The sequence below is a fragment of the Galdieria sulphuraria genome (genome assembly GCF_000341285.1).
Source record: "Galdieria sulphuraria unplaced genomic scaffold scaf_31, whole genome shotgun sequence".
Classification (NCBI taxonomy): domain Eukaryota; phylum Rhodophyta; class Bangiophyceae; order Galdieriales; family Galdieriaceae; genus Galdieria; species Galdieria sulphuraria.
The window spans coordinates 94,161-113,987 of record NW_005178444.1 but is presented as its reverse complement, the minus strand read 5'-3'; the positions used below and the strand labels follow the sequence as shown (position 1 = coordinate 113,987).

Sequence of the window (19,827 nt, the reverse complement as noted above, 5' to 3'; positions counted from 1 at the left end):
ACTCCGTTGTTATTATTTGGGCCACTGGAAGGTTCAATAGGCTCATCACTTTTATGAATTTCAACTTGCTTCGAAGTGCACAGTTTTCCAATACCGCAGTAAGTTTTCCTTCTTATGAATATATGGTGTTCCATTCTTCTCACAAGTTGAACCTTTGAGTCGACCTCATTCTCTTACCCAATATCGGTCATTCATTCAACTTTACCCAACACTCGAAAGAGATGACTACCAAGTCTGTTGCTTTATTTCGTCCATTATATCGTTTGCAAGTAACAACTGCACGCTATATTTGTTCAAAGGCACTGGAAGATACTCCCAGCTGTTTTACAGCGAGGAAGACAGCAGAATCTGCACAGTCATTATCACAAGGGAACTATCCTGTTTTACAGCACTATGTCTATCCAGTCGTGGAGAATACTCGTATGAAGGCTTTAGTGAAAGCAGAAGCTGCACCAGGCTTAGTATTGCGTGATGATGTGGGCATTCCGTCCATTGGGAGTACCGAAGTGTTGATCAAGATCAAGAAGACGAGCATCTGTGGAACAGACTTGCACATATTTGTATGGGATGAGTGGAGTAAACGTACAGTTCCAGTTCCTCTTACTATTGGTTGGTATTATAGATTGAAACATTTGTGCTACTTTTTATGAAAGTACTATTAGGACATGAGTATGTTGGCCATATTGCTGCCGTAGGAAGTGAAGTGACAGGTTGGAAGGAGGGAGATCGAGTAACAGGAGAAGTAAGTGTTTCGCGGTGGACATAATGCTTATCATCACTCTATGTTTTAGGGACACATTACGTGTGGATATTGTCGAAATTGTCGTGCAGGCAAAAGGTAAAATAGAATGAATAATTTACAAAAGCTTGTTTGCTTGTGTGTCTATCAGTTGTTTACCAAAACTTGATATTTAGGCATCTTTGTCGAAATACTATTGGAGTGGGTGTCAATCGGCCTGGAGCGTTTGCAGAATATTTATCACTTCCTGCTGGAAATGTATTTCGTGTTCATCCAAGTATAACGGATGATATTGCTTCTTTTATGGATCCTCTTGGGAATGCAGTTCATTCCTGTCTTTCTTTTGATTTGGTCGGAGAAGATGGTATATTTTGTTTGCTATTATTGGATGATGTTGGTTTTCATGAATGTTTTGTTAGTATTGATTACGGGTGCAGGTCCCATTGGAATGATGTCTGCAGCTATATGCAAACATGTGGGTGCACGTTTTGTGGTAGTTACTGATATCAACGATTATCGTTTGGAATTGGCAAAGAGTTGTGGAGCAGATGTAGCTCTTAATATTTCGAAATGTGAAGATCCCGTTGAAGAACTTAAAAAAACGATGAAGCAGTTGGGAATGACGGAAGGTTTCGATATTGGTTTGGAAATGTCTGGAAATGCTCAAGCCTTTGCATCGATGCTAGAAACGATGAATCATGGTGGTAGAATTTCCCTTTTAGGTAAGAAACGGCTTATAAAAGAAAAATGGATTATCAAAAGTGAATGATGATTATGTTGAATAGGAATACCTCCATCGCCCTTTGCTATTGACTGGAACAAAGTCGTATTCAAGGGAATCGTAGTAAAGGGCATTTATGGGAGGAAAATGTTTGAAACTTGGTATAAAATGTCGAATATGTTGGTGGGGGGTTTGGATAAGAGAATACAGCAAGTAATGACCCATCAACTTCCATATGATGAGTTTGAAAAAGCGTTTGACTTTATTCGCGATGGAAAAAGTGGCAAAATTGTGTTGAATTGGGATGAATAAATTGATTTGTGTTTCCAGCGTCGTCGTCCTTTCGATTGGTGTATTTGGATAACAGCGAATGGTATGGTCTCTTTTCTTAAAGAATAGTTTCCAGTTCTGAGATGAGACTATTAGGCAAAGCAAATCAAGGATATCAAACAATTTCTACTTTTGGTACGACGAAAGGACGCCAGATCGATTACTATAAAGAAGAATAAGACCAACACGAAATTCAAAGTACGCTGCAGCAGATATTTATATACTTTGGTGGTGAAGGAAAAAGACAAGGCTAAGAAATTGGAACAAAGTCTTCCACCAGGTATGAAAAATAGAGTTTTTTTCATTGCGGTCGAATGAAAAGAATCTAACCACCATTGGAATATTTGTATTTAGGTCTTACTTTGAAGAAAATTGAGTAGAAATAAAAAATAGTTCGTTGCCCTTATACAGGCCAGTAAAACACACTCTTATCTCTTCGTAAGACTTCAAAGTAAGCGCATCTTCAGTACGTACAATCTGCCATTCCCTAAAGCGCGCCCCGTCACTCTTTCGGTTTCTGGTCGGCTTTTGTGTAGTTCTCCCTTTATGTCTCGTAAATATCAAAGTTGAGAATGGAAAAACCTCACCTGATTACTTACCTCTATACTAGAGCAATTCGTTTTTCTGGTTCTCGCAAGTCACCGAGTTGGTTGGGTGAAAAGTGTCGCAACTCCTTCTCTACAGCACCTTGGGTGCAAGATACCGCCAATGATGAATATTTGACTTTTCCTAGAGAGACCGAAAGAAATCAATATGCTGTAAACTGGGCTTTAGCAAAGATGGGTATACCTCCAAAAGGTCAAGTTTTTTACAACACATCGGCTAGAACCATTGTCGCCAACTCTCCTGGAAAGCTATCAAGTCGAGAAAAACACTTCCTTGTTCCAAATGAAACTACTGATTGTCAGCAGTTTATTTTGGGGAAAAACTTGAAACCTAGAGAATATGCAAAGGCACTGAAAGCTGTTACGAATAGCCTTTCACAAGCGAATAGTTTGTTTGTATTAGATGGCGCCATTGGATCGCACCCTCAAACAGAAGTCCGAATAAGAACAGTAACAGACAGGTAAGTACTTGTTTATTGTACTCAAGTGGTCTTAAGAAGAACAACTCTCTAGTCCTTCTGTTGCACTCTTTCTTCATCATATGTTGGAGCCTATTCCCATGAGGCCTATATCGCAGTTGAATGTTCAACTTTACAGTTATATTCATACGAATCATTTGGCAACATCAGGAATATTTTCCTCTCCGTGTTCTCTTTTAGCTACTGATCGAGGTCAGTGGATTATGGATGGTTCAAGCAGTTTATATCCTTTGCTTTCATCTTTGGCACAAATGGCTTCCCAACCTCTTTACCAGACAAGTGGAGCGTTTATTTTGAAAAGTGTTTTGAAGAATAGACGATTGATTTTGGGTCGTTTTGAAAACCCTACTAGTGGAAGTGTGGAGCCTGGATGGAGCGACTATGGTTATTATCATCACATTCTAAGTAATCAAGGATGTTGTAGAACTTGGAAGGGATATATTTTGTCCAATGAAGAAGCAAAGAAACATTCTGTAGAATATGCGATATCATTATCTGGCAAATATGTAGCTCAGTGTCTTTCACCGAGACCTCCCAACCTCATTTCCTTACCTCGATATTGCGTCATAGTCAATACGCACCAGAACAAAGGACCTTTGGAAGTTTTCTCCTTGACAGATGATTCAGCTGCTTTGACTTTTTTGGTAGCAAGTGAGTCATTGGTTACTCAAGGGGCAATACAACAACATGCACAATCCTTTTTATCACTTTTGCGACAACATCAAATACCTCTTTATCTTGTTTCTGGAGAAGGTGCATGGCAACAAGCAGCTATGATAGATTTTACAAACAAGACAGGTAAAGAGCAGCAAGTAAATACCAAAATGTTGGATGCTGCTAGGAAGTATGCACAACAAGTTTATGGCAATGAAGTTTTCGACATCTCCAACCAAGAACAGAACAAATCTCAATCCAATAAATAGATGATGGCTATTGTTGTTGTGAAATCGAACAAGTTGGATGATTTGCACATGTTGTGGTTTTCATGCTTCCACAGTTTCATATATATCAATAGTTGACAGTGGATCTTTAATAATACGATACTCCAAGTCATCCAAATGGTTTCTTTCTTATTTACGCAAGCAAGTTATTTTATTGGGACGCCTTCCAGCTGCTCACCAGAGTGTCATCGTCCAACGACCTTTTCGTTGTATGATACAACGGAAGCCAATAGCAACACAGCAATCTATAGTAGATTCTAGTCAACCTCAAGTGAGTGACTCTGTACATTTACTGCAAGTGAAGAAAAGTGGAGGTGAATGTCCTCTACCTCGTTCATCTACCAAGTGTTATTATGGTGGTGGTACGCCATCTTTTGAGTTGCTCGTTCCTCAACAAAAGCAAAACAAAGTGCGCGATGTCTTATTGCTTCGTGAGAAGAGAAAAAAGAAACGGAAACCTCGAGGTTATTGGAAAGACTATTCAAGTGTTCGCAAAGAGATAATACAATATGTGGAACAGAGAGACGGCGTCTCAGGACTTGATGAAAATAGCATTGCGCTCCATCGTATGCCAAGTGCCAATGAATTGAGAAAATCTGGACGTTATGCGTTGGCTTTGGCAATCAGCAGTCATCACGGTGGCTTTCATGCCGTAGCAAGAGAGATTGGATTGCAACCTAATCATCATTCTTCCGGTTATTGGGATCATTTTGAACACGTTGCCAAAGAAATTGCCGAATGGAGAACATTGTATATGCCTACCTATCATCAATTGTTGAAAGCACGTCGATTGGATTTAGCTAAAGCTATTCATAAATATGGAGGATTTCCAGCAGTGGCAGAGAAGCTTGGAAGAATACCCAATAAGAGAAGAAAATATTGGCACAATATGGATAATCTAAGAAATGAACTGCTTCAGTTTATGCAACAAAATGGATTAGAACAGTTACCGACGATGACTTTGTTGAGTACTTGTAAGAGATGGGATTTGATGGGTGCCATTCGCTTACATGGAGGACTTTATGAAGTATCACGTAAGACTCAAATTCCGTTATCTAAAAGTACTCGACAACCACGTGGATATTGGTCCAATATAGAAAATTTGAAAGAGGAATTGACTGCCTTTATCTCTTTCCAGGACCATTCCATGAATAATATTCCCTATTCGAGTAGGTATCTTGTATGGATGATAAGAGATTCATATTCATCTATTTGTGTTATAGTTCCTACCTTGTCCAATTTGAAAAGGAATCAACGTCAAGACCTTGTAGAGGCGATTAGGAAACATGGCGGTGTGCAGACAGTGGCAGCTAAACTATACATGTTGAGACAAAGTAAACGAAAGGCCAAAGGATATTGGAATGATTTTGCTATCCTTCGAGCAGAAATATCGGTATTTGTAAGTCTTCATGATGATACATTTTGTTTCGGCAACTAAAAGTATGGCTCTAGTTACGTCGTTATGGGACTCCAGGTGTGATGCCACTTGGTCATGAGTTGAGACGCCATCAACGACGTGATCTTTGTTATGCAATCCAGTTACATGGTGGATTTTCAGTAGTAGCTGGTAAACTTCATTTGAATTGGATAGGACCAATCAGTTTTTGGCGTAATTGGAGCAACCTAAGGAAGCGACTCTATGCAGATATGGAAAAGTGGGGATATCATAGAATGCCTACTTTGAATGATTTGGTTATACGTGGTAGAGTCGATTTAGCATTTGGTATTCGACTCCATCATGGTTTTCCTGCAGTTGCTAAAGCTTTTGGGTTGGAATGGACTATTCCTAGTCGACCTCGTATGTATTGGAATGATCCAGAAAATGTGATAACAGAGTTGAAAGAATTGATAGCCTTGTTATCGAATGAAGAGAAGAGGTATGTCTATAATTATGGAATATGATACTTAGTAGAAAAAATGATAACATTTAGATATATGCCAAGTAATGAGACTTTGTACCAACTGGGTAGAGGAGATTTGGCAGATGCAATAAGAGATACCAAAGGTTGGGTTTATTATGCCAAACGTCTTGGATTGGTACCTCATTATCGTTGCATTTCATCCCATAAGTAAGTAGAGAGAAAGTTTTTGGAACCCACCATTTCAAATGAATAGGTTATGGAAAGATGTTGGTTTTGTACGTCGACAGTTGCAACGATACTTATCCAATCGAGGTTTACCTCTTCGAGCAGTTGCTTCTGTAGAAGAATTGTATCGAGATGGAAGGGGTGATATTGCCTTTGCTATCATGAAATATCATCAAGGAGCTACTCAATTAGCACATCGACTAAAATGGAAAGCACCCCATATGCGACCTTTACCACCTGCTTATTATCGATATTGGTCCAACGTAATTAAACAACTAGTCTTATGGGTAGACAAATATGGAACTCCTGGATTGATGCCTAGCAAAAAGGAACTGTTTCAAACAGGTTATAGAGACTTGGTATTTGTGATTTATCGTCACGGAGGATTTCAGAAAGTAGCTTGTCGTATGGGTTGGACTATTCATGAAGATAATCCTCATTGGTTAACTCAATGGTTAGCTTCTCAAGCAGGATATTCCATGTTACAAAAACCTAAAAGAATGAAACCCTTTTCTAAATGGATGTCTTTTCCAGATGGATAAAACAATTTCATCTTTTCATTGTACAATGTGATGATAACCACTATGTTGAGCAAAACTTTCATAAAATGTCAATAAATGACTGTTGGTTCTCGGTTTCACTTGTTGTAAAGCTATTTCAAAATGATAATACTCCACTTGAGGATGTTGAGAAATTTCTGAATGACTATCAACTAACTGTTTCAAAGCATTTAAGGTGGCTTCTCGACAAAGCGATGCCAACTCTGCTCCCGTCATGCCTTGAGTCAACTCTACTAAACTTTTCCAATCCATGGAGGAGTCGTTCAATGGAATAGAACGACAATGAATCTTTAATATTTGTTCCCTCGCCTCCGAATCAGGTAGCCCAACATAAACAAGTCTATCAAATCTACCCGGTCGTATCAATGCCGGGTCCAATAAATCAGGTCGATTCGTGGCACCCAATACAAATATCCAAGACTCTTCCATCTCCTCATCAACACGACTCATCAATCCACTGGAAGCAATGCCATCCATTTCGGTTAATAATTGTGCCAATACTCGTTGTTCTGCATGTGAACTATTTTGCTCTTCTTGTCGACGTGAAGCTAAAGCATCGATTTCATCAAAAAATATAATACACGGTGCAACAGACTTGGCTTTTCGAAATAAATTGCGTACTGCTTTTTCTGACTCTCCAACCCACTTTTGAAATAATTCTGGGCCTTTGACAGATAAAAAATGGCAATTGGTTTCATTCGCCAACGCTTTTGCCATCAAAGTCTTACTACAACCAGGAGGGCCATATAATAAGATGCCTTTTATAGGAGAAATACCAAAACGTCGAAAATAATGAGCATACTTCTTAGGCCATTCAACTGCTTCCCTTAACTGCTGTTTCACTTGATGATAACCTCCAATGTCGTCCCAACAAACTTGAGCAACTTCAACCACTATCTCTCTCATCGCACTGGGAAATATTTCTTTACGAGCTTCTTGTAAATCTTCCTTCAGCACAGATATAGCGCGACATTCTAAAGCCTTGCCTTGTTTCCATCGTTTATATGCTAAGTAACAACTCTCTCTCCATAATGCTAGTATATCTGCTCCTACATAGCCATGCAAATCGTTGGCAACTTCCAACAAATCATCGTCTGTCAACTCAACTTGCCATGTCATCCCTTTCTCATCTCTTAAAGATGTGCTGCTTTTTATAATTTCACGCAAAATGGAACAACGTTGGCAACTGTTCGGAACAGAAACTTCCAACTCCATATCTAAACGTCCAGGTCTTCTCAATGCAGCATCTAAAGCATCCAGACGATGAGTAGTTCCAATCAATACCATTCTCTTTGGCATCTGATCAATACACCTCAACAAAGAACCAGTTAGTCTGAGCTCTGCCTCCGTTGCAAACTGACTATCTCGAGAAACACCTAAAGCATCTATTTCATCAATAATGAGAATCGATGGAACTCGATCTCCAACTTGTTGAAATATTTCCATCAAGGTGGATTCCGTTTCTCCAAATGTACTTGAAACTATCCAAGGCGCTCTCACTGTTCGTACGCAACGGACTTGCATGCTTGACGCTACTACTTGTGCCAATGTCGACTTGCCAGTTCCCGGTGGACCGTATAATAATATACCTCGACTAGGACGAATGCCCAAACGACTCAACTGTTCTCTGTATTCTTCACTTTCACAACAACTGGATAAAAATGATTTCATTTTGTTCATCTGTTCATCTAAACCTCCCAAAGCTATCAACTTTGTACGCTTGTTATCTGCTTGGACAAGTGGTAACCATTCTATTTGGGTATTCTTCACCACTTTCCAAACGGCATTTCTATCATTGTCTTCATTCCATTTTCGATCCTCAAAAGGCAGGATGCGATGACAAACCAAATAAAGATCCCGACCTTCCATACTCACACAAATCCAACAACCAGGTACGATATACCGCTTGGAAACAATATTTCTTATATATGACTCAAAATGTACATCATCGTACCATTTTTCTAAACGGTCCGAATCCACGGGTTCCAACTGGCCATCTACACTAGGTGGACCAAACCCTGCAATACAACAAAACACCGTAGCAGCAATTCGACCATGTTCCTCTTCACTGTAAACATGAGACATACATACACCAATAGAAATATTCTCTTCTTTATTCGGCTGCACTTTGGGTGATTTGTGCTTTTTCTTCCCAGATACAGGCGTAGAAGGTAACAAAGTTTTTCGACCCATTTCTTTCTTCACCCTCAGAGCTACTTCTAATGTGGTGTCTTTGATCACTTGTTTCTGATATGCAGTCATAAATAATAAGAAACAACTAAAAGAATCTAAAGCAATAACATTATCAGGCAAAAACGACAACGGCCAAGCTATCGACAATAAGAATTGCGGTGACGGGTATGTGGCACAAGAAATGTTCCTATCACTCGGCTCATCAAATAAGTGCACGCGCTCCAAAGCTACATTTAAGCTCTCCTCTTGCTCCACACTCGAAATAGTTGAGTCAATCGACGGAAGCTTTGTTAATCGTAACGGCTGTCCTAGACGAATATTAAAGTCCTTCATATATTTCGCCGATAACACAGCAACTCCTAAACGCTGTATACTTTCAGGGGGTGCGCCTTTTATAGCGATTTTGTCAAGCAATAAACTCAAGTCTATCACTTCCAAGACTTTGTCCATTGCGATGAACTACCAACAATGCCAAAACAAAAAACCAACCATATAGACAAGGCTGGCTTTGAATTTCTGCATTATGTATGAAAAGTCGAATTGTTTAAATACAAAAGAAATGCTGTTATGGTAAAAAACATTTAAAAGGTGTTTAAAACATATTAAATAAAAAATTGCAGAATTGCTAAGTTCAAGGAATGGCAAAAAAAAACATACTCTTCCAAAAACATTGAAGATAATAAATATATGTAAGAAGAGACCTAAAGAAATATTATGCTATTGTAAAAAATTTAAAAAAATATTTAAAACTTAAACAACCGCATTTTAAACAAATAAAGTTTGTTGCTATTTATAAAAATTTTGAGTCATTTTTGGAAAATTTGTATTAAGTGGTTTAATATCTACAAAAGAAATTTAATATCAAAGAAATAATTTTTTTAATTTTGTTATTTTATTTTGAACGTTGTTTTGCTAAAATTACGAGATGTTCTGGAATTTGTGATTTTTACTTATTATTTTTGCACATTTTTTTTGTTTAGGTTAGTAGGGTTAATATTTAAAAGCGTTTGCATAATGAGGAACCTGAAATATTTACCGAAAGATTAGAAACAAAGCAATGTAGGTGTTTCTTTTGCATTCAGTCATTAGAATGTTAAATGTTGGTGTTCGTTTACGATTGGGAGTTGGTAAGTGAAAATGTACTATAATGTCAAAAAAGGTTCTCGAATGCAGCCATTTGCTTTTTGAAAGCTACTTGGGAGAGAAAGGTACTGCTGTTGCAAGTTCTCCAGACGGTTCTTTGTTTGTTGTCGGCACTGCTGGTGGATGGTACTTTTTTGTTCAAGTTATTTTATATTTTTTTTTTGACTTGGCTGCTAGTTTATTTTTTTTTGGAAGGTTCGGGAGTGGTTGGAGGTCTTGTTTGCTTCCAAATGTTTGTGATGGAGAAATTTTGCGTGTAAAAGTGCTTTCAGAAAACGTTGTGTGTTTCATTGTCAACAACGATGAGTGTATTAATTTTGTTTCCTGGAAGGGCGATCTGTTTAGTGAAGATTCTGCTGCAACTATAGCGTCTCGTGTTACTGTCAAGAAGGAATTTGCTGCCAGGGATGTCTTGTTTTCAGAACGCTCGTTTGGTAATATTCATACTTTTGATGTTGCCCAGTATGGTCGTTTGTGTTGGTTAGGTTGTAGTGGCGTCCTTATTTTGGCTAAATTTTGTGGTGTAACTGAATCTAGTTGGGATTCCCTTTCTCTTTCTTGTTACAACTCATTCAACTGTTTTTCTGGAATGGTTTTTTCGTTAAATTCTCGCCTAGATGGGCAGAGAGTGATCTATTCCACTTCCGATAACACGAGCTTACATGTTTTGGATGTTGAGGCGTCCAAACTGCATTGTCACACATCCTATCATGGGCATGAAGATTGGATTACTTCTGTGAAAATTGGTGAAGCAAATGAAAATCTTTTTATATCTGGTGACTCCAGTGGACAAGTTTGCTTTTGGGATAGTCGCTGTGGGGAACCTTTAGTTGCTAGCTGGCCATTTTTTCGTTCCATAACTTTTGTTGATCTTTTGAGCAATCCTTTGCGAATGATGTTGGCGTTTGGACCTCACGAAGATTACATTATTGAAAATGAAGAACCGCATTATCGTGGTGTTTTGTTTTCTTACATTGACTTGCGTAAATGTCTATTTGATAGAGGTTGTTGTGAGCAACGACAAGTCAAGGATGATGAAACTTTCATGGGGCAAATCGTTTCATCTTGTATGGAAGGTGATCAAGTTGTTGCCATGGATATGGATGGACGAAAGAGTCGTATTATGTATACAACCAACGATGGTTATATTCGAGTTGCAAGTAGTAGATTATTGGAAGAACAGTTTACCCAGTTGTTACCTTGTTTGAGACAAAGAGAATTAGGTGTCTGATAGTCAAACTCCCAATAAATACTCTTCATTCCCTTTGAAATGGGGAAACGACATTTCTAGTCCCAAAGAAAAAGTGGCCAGTTGAAAGATTGTTATCTTAGGGGTTGAGGGACATAGAGTTACGAAGAAATGGAGTTGGAAGAAGGAGAGGTTCCAAAGGTGGATAATACGCTTTCTCAAGTATCGAAAGAAACGAGATTGTCGGATTCACCCTTTAGTGACCCCTCTCGTTCACTGAGTCGTAGCTCTTTGAAAGCGAATGGCGCGGTTGCAAAGTCGCAATTCGTTCGTAACCTTCCTGACGGAATATCTAGGTTAACCAATAGCGGTATAAACTTTGCAGTTTTCAACGGTAGAAGACCTGTGGAAAGAAAAACAGTAGTACCGAAAATGGAAAGCAGGAAGAATCAGGTTGTTCAAGGTAAGTTGTTTTGCTGAAAGTTTGGTTGGGTTTATCTACTCATTTTTAAAGAAACTGTAATTCCTCTCTTATCGAGTTACAAGAGCGAGTTGAGTGAGTTAGAAACCGAAAGAGAACGAAGGAGGAAGCAGTGGCAGTCAATCTTAGAGAAACGAAAGTCTTGTGATGAAGGTGACGTTGAATCAACTGGTTTGCCCAGTATTCAGTGTGTGAATAAGTCACGAAAGACAAGTGACCATTCGGGACAAGTTGACAATACTGTTGTGGAAGAGGAGTCAGAAGGAGAATCGAACGAAAGTAAAGTTTTGGGAGATACCAGAGACTATGAAAGTTTCAAGGAAGACAAAGAAATACGAGAGCGCCTTTTGAGAATTCGAGAAGACTCTGCAAAAGAAAGCGTTGAGGAGGGACATAAAGTTCTGCACTCTTCACTAAAGAAAGAAGAGGGGGCTACGAAGTTCTCAGTAGATATATTTTCGGACTCACCTGTTGAAGACTCGAGTAAAGAGTTTTTGGAGCCTCGACGTGTGGTAACTGAAAGAGTAGCTGATGATGCAGCTGATTTGGAAGGTTACTGTAAGTTGTTACCTGGTGATAGATTGGATAATGACCGGTAAGTTGAGAAATTTTCCTTTTCTAGCTCGAGTTGAGTTTGTGTAGCTACACTGTTTTAAACATCGCTGGAAAAGGAGTATTTTCAAGTGTTGTTCGCGCTTTGGAACAGACCAATGATACTACTAGGGAAGTTGCTATTAAAATTATTCGGAATAACGACGTCATGCTAAAAGCGGCTCAAAAAGAAATCTCAATTTTACGTAAACTGGAAGAGAATGACCGACAAGGGAAGCGACATTGTATTCAATTCCTTAGGTATATTTTTATTTTATTTTCGAATCATATTCATATCATAGTTATGTAGGCACTTCAACTTTGGCAGTCATATTTGTCTGGTATTTGAATCTATGCAAATGAATTTGAGGGAAGTACTAAAGAAGTACGGCGGAGATCGAGGTATCTCTATCAAGGCAGTGCAATTGTACACTCGACAGTTATTGAATGCTCTTTATGTTTTGTACAAAAGTAAAATGATTCACGCTGATTTGAAGCCTGACAATATTTTAGTGAATGAAGAAAAGAATATGGTGAGCTGGATTGATTGGAGTTGTTTTTACTAATTATTTGATATTAGGTCAAGATATGTGACTTTGGAAGTGCATGTTTCACGGACGAATGCGATATAACTCCATATCTAGTTAGTCGCTTTTATAGAGCTCCTGAAATAATATTAGGACTTTTATATGGTATGTATATTGGCCAATGGATTGAGATTATATTATTAAGAAATCGAAACAATAGGACCTCCAGTAGATATGTGGTCATTGGGTTGTTGTTTATTTGAATTGTATACTGGCAAGGTTGCATTTCCAGGCCGTAATAATAACGAAATGCTTCGTCTTTTTCAGGAGCTGAAAGGAAGTTTCTCGATGAAAATGATTCGCAAGTCACCGTTTCGTCACAAATATTTTGATTCTGCTGGCAACTTTCTTCAGGTAGAATTTATTGAATTGTTGTAGATTTGCATATTGAGAAATGGATTGTAGGGAGAATGGGATCCAGTTTCTCGTTCTGAAGTTTTCAAAGCCACCAACATACGCCCTAAAGTAGATTTAAAGTCTCGTTTATTACGTGTTGCAGAGACAGAAGAAAGAAAACTGGTTCCTCTTTTAGCTGATTTTTTGGACAAAATTTTTACGCTCGATCCCTTTAAAAGGTTATCAGTAATAGAAGCTTCTAAACATCCATTTGTTGCTACATAAGACAACTGTTGTGAAACTTTATGAAGAAATATATTTATTGAAAGTCTTTGAAGAAAAAGGATTCTTAGATGAGATAGCTACGAAAGAGTGATGAAGAAATGTTATCCATTCATTGATGGATGAATTGAAGATGAGAGAGACTTCCTGTTTTGTGATGCAAGTTGCCGCCTTCCAAAACCCAACACAAGTTTATCCAAACTACTTTCTCCATAGAAAACTGCCAAGTTGTTGCTTGACAAACTGTAGAACACCCACAAATGGTTGTTGGTTTCGTGGCAAGTCACTTGTCAGGCTACCTCAAGGACAATGGGTTCCCTGTCTTTCACCTTTTCGGAAACCATTAGACCATTCGTTTACATTCTTATGGAGAGCATCTCATAAAACTACTTTCTCTAACAAGGTGGGTTGGACAAAGAAAAGGGTTTTCGGTCACGAACGTCATAGGCAACTCATTATTTTCTCTCTATAGGACGACGACGAAGACAACTCCAACAATGACCAAAAGAATAATAATAATCAGGGTGGGGGATTTCCTTTTTCTATCTTTGGTAATTGGTCACCCTTTCGTTCTTCCCTTTCAGGAGGAGACAAGGAAGACAACTCAAGAAAAAGTCAAGAAGGATTTCCTTTACCAGGGTTGGGAAGAAATGCTTCGTTATCTACCGAAAATTTGGATATTTCATCAGCGTTGACAGCTTATGACAAGGAGAAACAGAATGAATTGCTCGAGTTCATTCAACAGGTACCACCTAGTGAGTTGGTTGCTAGGTTTATGAGAAAAACACCAAAAGACGTAAGTTTATTATATGGTTTATAATGAAACCGAATGACACAGTTTAGGTACAAAATGCTATTAAACTGAATTTGGTTCAATTGTTGGGTTCTTTGCCTCCAGGTTTATTTCAAACGAGTATTCGTACTGTTGGTATGCAATTGATGCAACTTATGGAGTCTTGTTTGATGACAGGATATATGTTACGAAATGCTCAATATCGTTATAGTCTTACTAAAAGTTTGGAGACTGTGGATGATAAGCGACATTTGTTGGAAGGACAAAAGCCGTCGGTACAAGGCAAAGTGACCTTTCAAAATGTGGATGGAAGCACTACAGAAATGGATGCTTCGGAGTACGTACAAGAGTTACGATCTCAAGTTATTCTGTTGGAGAAGGAATTAACAAAATATAAGAATGCATCGGGTAGTCAATTGTTGAGTTATATTCGAACTATGGAACAAGACCAATTGGAGTCTTTGACTAGAGATATGGGAGATGAAGTAATAGATGCTATGAAACGAATCATCCGTGCAGTCACTATGCAAACATCGATTGCACAGAATCCCATGTCTGTTGTAGAGACAAGTACAAGTGAACTTTCTCAAATGCTATTTTGGTTACTGGTTACTGGGTACTTTTTGAGAGAAGCAGAAGTACAACAAAATATTCAAAAGATGTTGAGCAATTAGTTTATCCTTTGGGTCCTTAATGAGAAAAATAACACATTCGTCCTTGTTGATATGTAAAAATGATGGGATGTTCTTCCACCCCAGATGAGGATAATATGCCTTTTTTGCATTGTTTTTCTATCATTTTTTTGATCGATCCACGTTGTTTTGAGCATGATTGAGTTGCATAGATATACCAATACGGATCTATTTTCTTTGTTTGTTCATGAACAGTACTTTTACCATTCTTTTCATTTGTCACAACTACGCTGCATTGTAAAACACCACCATTTCGTTTACTGCCCAACACAGAATTAGGTAAATGTGCCATTCGATAGATATTCGACACAGCATTCTTTTCAGTTATCACTTTGTTCCAAATCATGTGATAATAAAGCCATTCATGGATGCCTTCTCGACTATGCATACCAAGTAAATGATAATAAGTGTATAACCAAACGTTGGCATTTCCTCCATTGGGATGAAATACGGTTTGTATTTGTTTAATCAAACGAGCAATCAACTTGTCCATAGTAAAAAGTATGTAGCTGTTGGTACCCAATAAACTTCTACAACGGTCTTCATATTTGGAAGTTTCTAATGAACCATCCAATAAACTCTTCAATGAAGATAAATATTCTTCAAACAATTGTTCAGCTGTAGTCCCTGCAGTTGCAACAGGAGCACCCGAATCAAACGCATTGGATTGTATCCTACAAAATTAGTATAAGTTTATGAGTGATGATGGAATAGTGAATATTATACCGATTAAAAGTTTGAGAAGAGGTTGTATCGTGATTAAGTATCACGGAATGAGTACCCATTGGAACACCACCAGCAGTAGCATTATGATTATGGATAGAAGCTCTTTCTCTGGCTTGTTGTGCTTGTGATTGTGCCATTTGTTGTGCTGCTGCCAATCGATTATATAAAAGATGAAATAGACGAAATAAAATATACAAAGACTCGTCGCCATAAAATACGTTGCCTTGGAAAAATAAAGATGCGTCATCTTGTTCCATCAAAAGATGACTGGAAGAAAATGGTCCTTCTTCTTCACAACTACAACACGGAATCCATCGTCGTCCAACAAGTTGCCAATGAAAACCTAAAATAGGAGTAACGTCTTCACTCAATACATCATTAGGACAGGACAAATCCATCGAATCCGATAATCGAAAGAAACAAAGCATAAAATGAGAAAACAAATAATAAAGCAAATTGGCTTCTTTTCCTTCTCCACATTCCACATTCAATGAAAACATAACAATATCCAATACTTGTTCCATATCCTCCTTACACAATTCGCCCATACAAGGAGTGGATTGTTCTCGACTATTCTCAAACGGACATTCCAAACCACGAGATGTCCATAATCCTCCATTGGGTGCCCATTCATGACGAAAAGAATCCACGATTTGATAAGCAGGCAATGAATCATGATTTACTTGAGCAACTAATGACTTGGAATTGAGTGCTTTGCGATCCGTCTGCTTAAAGTAGAATGAACGATGATCAAGTGACTTGTAATAATTCTTTTCCACCGTTTCTCTCCACATTTTGTTCATCTCTAAACGAGTTCTTCTCCATTCCACATCTTTCTGTTTTAAACGAGATAATACAATGCCAACAGTAACTGAAGGACTTTGTTTCACTTGCTCTACAACACTTGGTCCATGTTCTCCATAGATGCGCTCAATAGCTTTCAAATGAATGGGACTCAAAATACCTTCCGCCAATGCATAACGAGACCTCTGTTCTAAAGTCATTTGTTGTACAGCTGCAGCAATAGGCTCCAACTTGGCTATTGTTGCGGCATTGGTTTCAATCACCATATCCAATTCGTATCGGTCATCTTCACAACGAAAGAGATTGTCTTCATATTGGTTCTTTCTCATATGCTTAAATGAAAAGTCTTCACTTCCAGTAGGTAATGAAACCCAAGAATCATTCAATACTGCATTTTCTAAAGGACCTCGACCAGAACATGAAGGACGAGGAAAGTTATCAGGTAATTTACGATATGAAACGGTACAAGTTTCTTCGCTTTCCAATGCAATTTCTGATAATGGTTTATAACTCCAACTTTTGGTGGCATCAAAACCTTCTACAGAAGCATTTCTGCCACTTTTCTTCTGTTGATATTCTTTTCTCCATTGAGAACTTTGTAAAATACTCATAGCTTCTTCAACTGCACCAGGACCAGCTGAACTGGATTGTAAGAAAGTTTGAAAGGCTTCATATAAAGCAGGTTTTTCAGCAAATAATTCTTGACACAACATGAGCAATTCGGCACGTGATATAATTCCTTGCGAAAATAACGAAAGACATTTGATAAACTCCGAATAGATATATTTCTGCTCAGGTCCCAACTCCTTGCGAATTTGTTCGAATAGAATCATACTATTCTTGGTTAATAAAGAAGCACGCGAAACTTGCGATTCGTGAGCTTTGTCTGTTGTAGTGGACTGTCTTTTCTTGGCTTCTTTTCTCTTTTCTTCCCTCTTGGGTTGTTTCGATGATGCTTTCCATTCCTGACTGGATACTTTCCTCGGATGCATTTCTTCATCGGATACGACAAAATAAGGTTGGCTACGTTGATTGGCGTTACCTGAAGAAGGATGAATTGACTTGTCCTGACTGGTGGCAAAAGATTTGGATGCTTTTGCTTGGCTAGCAGATTCAGGTAAGAAGTTGGTGAACTCTTCTAAAAGATCTACATGGTGTTGAAAAAGAGTGGCTACTTGTTCGTATACTTGCTTGATGCTCTTTTGCTCCTTTTGATAACTATGCAGTATATCTAGAAACTGACGATATACTTGTGGTTGCATAGCAAATCGTTGTTTAATCTTTTTCACGTAATGAATGGCTTGATCCAACTCCACTGGTTTGTTTGCAACGGCTGATGACAATGTTGCATTGGACATTCCAGCTGATGCTTGGCTCCATTGCTTGGCTTCTTCATCGGTCATGGCATTCGGTTTCTGTAACGATGGTGTTGGTTCCAATGCTTTGTTTTCAGAATAAGCTATTGGCATACGTGAATAAGTCATGCTTGAAGGTGAAGGTCGATAAGTTGAATAGTAACTTTCTGATTGTCCATATCCATAGGGTGTAGAAAGTAAAGGTTCCGAATAAGCCTATATACAAGGTCAGAAAAGGAACCATATTCCTCCAATACTTCATACCTTGTTAGAAGAAGAGACATAATAATTTTCGGTTACCTGCGCTTCGGGAACTTCAATCTTACACCCAGGAGGAAGAAAAGCATTGAATCCTAAAATAAGGTTGGGATGACCACGAAAGAGTTCGGAGACTCTGGCCATAACTCCATTGGTATCAATAGCTTGGGACTTGAAATCTTTCATAATATCAAGAAATTTGTTGTATACGTGTGGTTGATCATTGAACTGAGTTTTAACTTGTTCTAAATACGCCAAAGCATCTTCTACTTTTAATTTTCGGTTGGATGATGGTGCAGATTGTGAAGATGGTGAGGTTTCTTTGTTGGTCTTCTCATCCGAAGGACTGAGTGATGGATTCTCTGCGTTTAATGCTCCTGTTTTAGGTGGAGATATAGTAGTTGACCGAGACGCTTGTTCTTGATTATCCGCTTTCATAGGATTCATACTTGAAGATGCATTTTGTTCTGTTTGACTGGCGTCCTTCCATTGCTTATCACTACCTGTATATGCTATTGGGGTTTGAGAAGAACTACGATTTGGGTCATACATAGTAAAGCCTGAATAAGGTGGTGGCAATGAAAAGGTTGGATGACGAGACATTGCAAGCTGTCTAGTATCAGAATGCTCTAAAGGAGAAGACATTTCAGAAGAACTTGGATAGGAACTACCAACCATTGCCATGGATTGAGCACTACCACTCGCTGTCTTTGGGTTATCTTTGTCCGAGTTGTTTTCTGAGTCACCAGAACGTCTGTTATCCAACTATATTCCAAACATTCAGTTACTATTTCTTCATAGGAAAAGTATTCTTACTTTGGAAGATAATGGGAAGTCTGTGGGTTTCATAAAAGGTGCACGTCCAGTTGGATCAAATGATGGAAAAGGTGAATTCAGATACATAGGAATTCCTGAAACAGGTTCACTTGAATGAATATAAGGAGGGTACATTGTTAAAGGATTTAACTGTGCACTGGATCCATAAAGATGAGGTGGATAAGATCCTTCCGACTCCATATTGATGTTACTCGGCATAACACGAGAACCGGGAGATATTGTTGCCATACTCTAAAACAGTTGAGTAAAAACAAAAGACTGGAACAATGGTTACAATACCTGGTAGGGTGGCGGTAGGGAGTGAGGCACAAGCGGTGTACCATCCGGAGCAGTGTAAGGCGCCAAAGCGGGTTGATTAGAAGGATGCCCATAAGCTCCATACATCATGGGGGGTATAGGAAAAGGAATTCTTCTCATAGAAGCGGCTCCTTCCGCGTTTTGCGGCTGACTTGAAGTATTAGGTAGATGGCTTGTCATCACGGAAGCTAATAACAGAAAAGGTTAGTTTCGATACTCTCTACAACTTGAAGCAACCTACTTTTTGGTTTTTGTTCTTTTTTGGCATTCTCCTGTGTTTGTTTCGCACGTTGTTCTTTCACGGAACTTGACTCGGAACTTGTTTCTTGGTTGGTTGGTATCTCCATATCTTTTACCAATTTTCAATGGTGCTTCAATATATACCCTAGGTAAGGTGTGCAATGTTTCAATCGGGTGCTGCTTCACAGCAAAGTGGAACGGTGTTTGTACTTTACAAACAGCCAAACAACGTTTGCAACAAGACACTTGGCATGCCCTATTGCCAATTATCCAATGGATTGCCAATCCAAATCGATGACTATGTTCTTCCTTGAGTTGTTCAAGTTGGACTATCAACAAGGTTGTCTTTATTCTTTGGTTGAAAAAGATACGAAGAACAGTCACAACAAACAAAAATTACCATATACTAATGTATTCTACAACGACAACCCTTGAATTCACATACGGCTAGAGATAAGCTGTCTCTTCTCTATGTTGCAAAAAGGATTGTCCAATACGTTTGCTTTTCTGAATAGAATACAGAGGAGAAGGAAATGCCAAAACAAATATTTAACTGTACTT

General features: G+C 38.5%; 9 protein-coding genes across 10 annotated transcripts; 7 read left to right on the top strand and 2 right to left on the bottom strand.

The window, feature by feature from the left end:
• The first annotated feature begins 107 nt into the window (after positions 1-107).
• On the top strand, positions 108-1,802 carry Gasu_37260 (threonine 3-dehydrogenase). Its single transcript, XM_005705299.1, has 6 exons — positions 108-609; positions 663-742; positions 792-838; positions 916-1,103; positions 1,159-1,461; positions 1,525-1,802. The coding sequence occupies exons 1-6, from the start codon at positions 222-224 to the stop codon at positions 1,770-1,772; spliced, it is 1,254 nt and encodes a 417-aa protein (XP_005705356.1). The 5' UTR covers positions 108-221; the 3' UTR covers positions 1,773-1,802.
• Positions 1,803-1,807: 5 nt separating this feature from the next.
• Positions 1,808-2,225, top strand: Gasu_37250 (60S ribosomal protein L38e). The gene is made up of 3 exons (XM_005705298.1): positions 1,808-1,833; positions 1,887-2,070; positions 2,145-2,225. Exons 1-3 carry the CDS (start codon positions 1,831-1,833, stop codon positions 2,168-2,170), a joined length of 213 nt encoding a protein of 70 aa, XP_005705355.1. The 5' UTR covers positions 1,808-1,830; the 3' UTR covers positions 2,171-2,225.
• Positions 2,226-2,247: 22 nt separating this feature from the next.
• Gasu_37240 (uncharacterized protein) lies at positions 2,248-3,912 on the top strand. The gene is made up of 2 exons (XM_005705297.1): positions 2,248-2,856; positions 2,909-3,912. The coding sequence occupies exons 1-2, from the start codon at positions 2,363-2,365 to the stop codon at positions 3,795-3,797; spliced, it is 1,383 nt and encodes a 460-aa protein (XP_005705354.1). The 5' UTR covers positions 2,248-2,362; the 3' UTR covers positions 3,798-3,912.
• A 25-nt stretch (positions 3,913-3,937) lies between these two features.
• Positions 3,938-6,552, top strand: Gasu_37230 (hypothetical protein). 2 transcript variants are annotated; one of them, XM_005705296.1, is made up of 5 exons: positions 3,938-4,984; positions 5,039-5,214; positions 5,268-5,692; positions 5,747-5,884; positions 5,931-6,552. In XM_005705296.1, the coding sequence occupies exons 1-5, from the start codon at positions 4,027-4,029 to the stop codon at positions 6,442-6,444; spliced, it is 2,211 nt and encodes a 736-aa protein (XP_005705353.1). In that variant the 5' UTR covers positions 3,938-4,026; the 3' UTR covers positions 6,445-6,552. The 2 variants fall into 2 exon arrangements, with proteins under 2 accessions (XP_005705353.1, XP_005705352.1); XM_005705295.1 differs by having other exon boundaries at positions 3,938-5,214.
• Positions 6,553-6,556: 4 nt separating this feature from the next.
• Gasu_37220 (AAA-type ATPase) lies at positions 6,557-9,137 on the bottom strand. Its single transcript, XM_005705294.1, has 2 exons — positions 6,665-9,137; positions 6,557-6,618 (listed from the first exon to the last, which is right to left on the bottom strand). Exons 1-2 carry the CDS (start codon positions 9,103-9,105, stop codon positions 6,615-6,617), a joined length of 2,445 nt encoding a protein of 814 aa, XP_005705351.1. The 5' UTR covers positions 9,106-9,137; the 3' UTR covers positions 6,557-6,614.
• Positions 9,138-9,697: 560 nt separating this feature from the next.
• Gasu_37210 (ribosome assembly protein 4 (RSA4)) lies at positions 9,698-11,115 on the top strand. Its single transcript, XM_005705293.1, has 2 exons — positions 9,698-9,924; positions 9,976-11,115. Exons 1-2 carry the CDS (start codon positions 9,803-9,805, stop codon positions 11,027-11,029), a joined length of 1,176 nt encoding a protein of 391 aa, XP_005705350.1. The 5' UTR covers positions 9,698-9,802; the 3' UTR covers positions 11,030-11,115.
• Positions 11,116-11,127: 12 nt separating this feature from the next.
• On the top strand, positions 11,128-13,338 carry Gasu_37200 (serine/threonine-protein kinase PRP4). Its single transcript, XM_005705292.1, has 7 exons — positions 11,128-11,450; positions 11,502-12,063; positions 12,111-12,320; positions 12,370-12,592; positions 12,640-12,751; positions 12,807-13,000; positions 13,052-13,338. Exons 1-7 carry the CDS (start codon positions 11,159-11,161, stop codon positions 13,265-13,267), a joined length of 1,809 nt encoding a protein of 602 aa, XP_005705349.1. The 5' UTR covers positions 11,128-11,158; the 3' UTR covers positions 13,268-13,338.
• A 29-nt stretch (positions 13,339-13,367) lies between these two features.
• Positions 13,368-14,872, top strand: Gasu_37190 (uncharacterized protein). The gene is made up of 3 exons (XM_005705291.1): positions 13,368-13,667; positions 13,737-14,060; positions 14,108-14,872. Exons 1-3 carry the CDS (start codon positions 13,383-13,385, stop codon positions 14,729-14,731), a joined length of 1,233 nt encoding a protein of 410 aa, XP_005705348.1. The 5' UTR covers positions 13,368-13,382; the 3' UTR covers positions 14,732-14,872.
• A 4-nt stretch (positions 14,873-14,876) lies between these two features.
• Gasu_37180 (paired amphipathic helix protein Sin3a) lies at positions 14,877-19,747 on the bottom strand. Its single transcript, XM_005705290.1, has 7 exons — positions 19,383-19,747; positions 19,009-19,214; positions 18,709-18,960; positions 17,899-18,657; positions 15,476-17,850; positions 15,140-15,423; positions 14,877-15,065 (listed from the first exon to the last, which is right to left on the bottom strand). Exons 2-7 carry the CDS (start codon positions 19,204-19,206, stop codon positions 15,025-15,027), a joined length of 3,909 nt encoding a protein of 1,302 aa, XP_005705347.1. The 5' UTR covers positions 19,207-19,214; positions 19,383-19,747; the 3' UTR covers positions 14,877-15,024.
• Between the last annotated feature and the right edge of the window lie 80 nt (positions 19,748-19,827).

Coding starts and splice junctions, on each gene's coding strand:
- Gasu_37240 (XM_005705297.1), top strand. CDS start 2,363: ATGGAAAAACCTCACCTGATTACTTACCTCTATACTAGAGCAATTCGT. Junction 2,857..2,908: donor ATAAGAACAGTAACAGACAG/GTAAGTACTTGT, acceptor ACAACTCTCTAG/TCCTTCTGTTGCACTCTTTC.
- Gasu_37220 (XM_005705294.1), bottom strand. CDS start 9,105: ATGGACAAAGTCTTGGAAGTGATAGACTTGAGTTTATTGCTTGACAAA.
- Gasu_37260 (XM_005705299.1), top strand. CDS start 222: ATGACTACCAAGTCTGTTGCTTTATTTCGTCCATTATATCGTTTGCAA. Junction 610..662: donor TCCAGTTCCTCTTACTATTG/GTTGGTATTATA, acceptor AAGTACTATTAG/GACATGAGTATGTTGGCCAT. Junction 1,104..1,158: donor TGATTTGGTCGGAGAAGATG/GTATATTTTGTT, acceptor ATGTTTTGTTAG/TATTGATTACGGGTGCAGGT.
- Gasu_37190 (XM_005705291.1), top strand. CDS start 13,383: ATGGATGAATTGAAGATGAGAGAGACTTCCTGTTTTGTGATGCAAGTT. Junction 13,668..13,736: donor AAACTACTTTCTCTAACAAG/GTGGGTTGGACA, acceptor TTCTCTCTATAG/GACGACGACGAAGACAACTC. Junction 14,061..14,107: donor TGAGAAAAACACCAAAAGAC/GTAAGTTTATTA, acceptor GACACAGTTTAG/GTACAAAATGCTATTAAACT.
- Gasu_37180 (XM_005705290.1), bottom strand. CDS start 19,206: ATGACAAGCCATCTACCTAATACTTCAAGTCAGCCGCAAAACGCGGAA. Junction 18,961..19,008: donor CCCTACCGCCACCCTACCAG/GTATTGTAACCA, acceptor CAACTGTTTTAG/AGTATGGCAACAATATCTCC. Junction 15,066..15,139: donor CACTTATTATCATTTACTTG/GTATGCATAGTC, acceptor ATAACTGAAAAG/AATGCTGTGTCGAATATCTA.
- Gasu_37230 (XM_005705295.1), top strand. CDS start 4,027: ATGATACAACGGAAGCCAATAGCAACACAGCAATCTATAGTAGATTCT. Junction 5,215..5,267: donor GAGCAGAAATATCGGTATTT/GTAAGTCTTCAT, acceptor GTATGGCTCTAG/TTACGTCGTTATGGGACTCC. Junction 5,885..5,930: donor CGTTGCATTTCATCCCATAA/GTAAGTAGAGAG, acceptor TCAAATGAATAG/GTTATGGAAAGATGTTGGTT.
- Gasu_37250 (XM_005705298.1), top strand. Junction 2,071..2,144: donor GGAACAAAGTCTTCCACCAG/GTATGAAAAATA, acceptor ATTTGTATTTAG/GTCTTACTTTGAAGAAAATT.
- Gasu_37200 (XM_005705292.1), top strand. CDS start 11,159: ATGGAGTTGGAAGAAGGAGAGGTTCCAAAGGTGGATAATACGCTTTCT. Junction 12,593..12,639: donor TGAATGAAGAAAAGAATATG/GTGAGCTGGATT, acceptor ATTTGATATTAG/GTCAAGATATGTGACTTTGG. Junction 12,752..12,806: donor AATATTAGGACTTTTATATG/GTATGTATATTG, acceptor TCGAAACAATAG/GACCTCCAGTAGATATGTGG.
- Gasu_37210 (XM_005705293.1), top strand. CDS start 9,803: ATGTCAAAAAAGGTTCTCGAATGCAGCCATTTGCTTTTTGAAAGCTAC. Junction 9,925..9,975: donor GTCGGCACTGCTGGTGGATG/GTACTTTTTTGT, acceptor CTTGGCTGCTAG/TTTATTTTTTTTTGGAAGGT.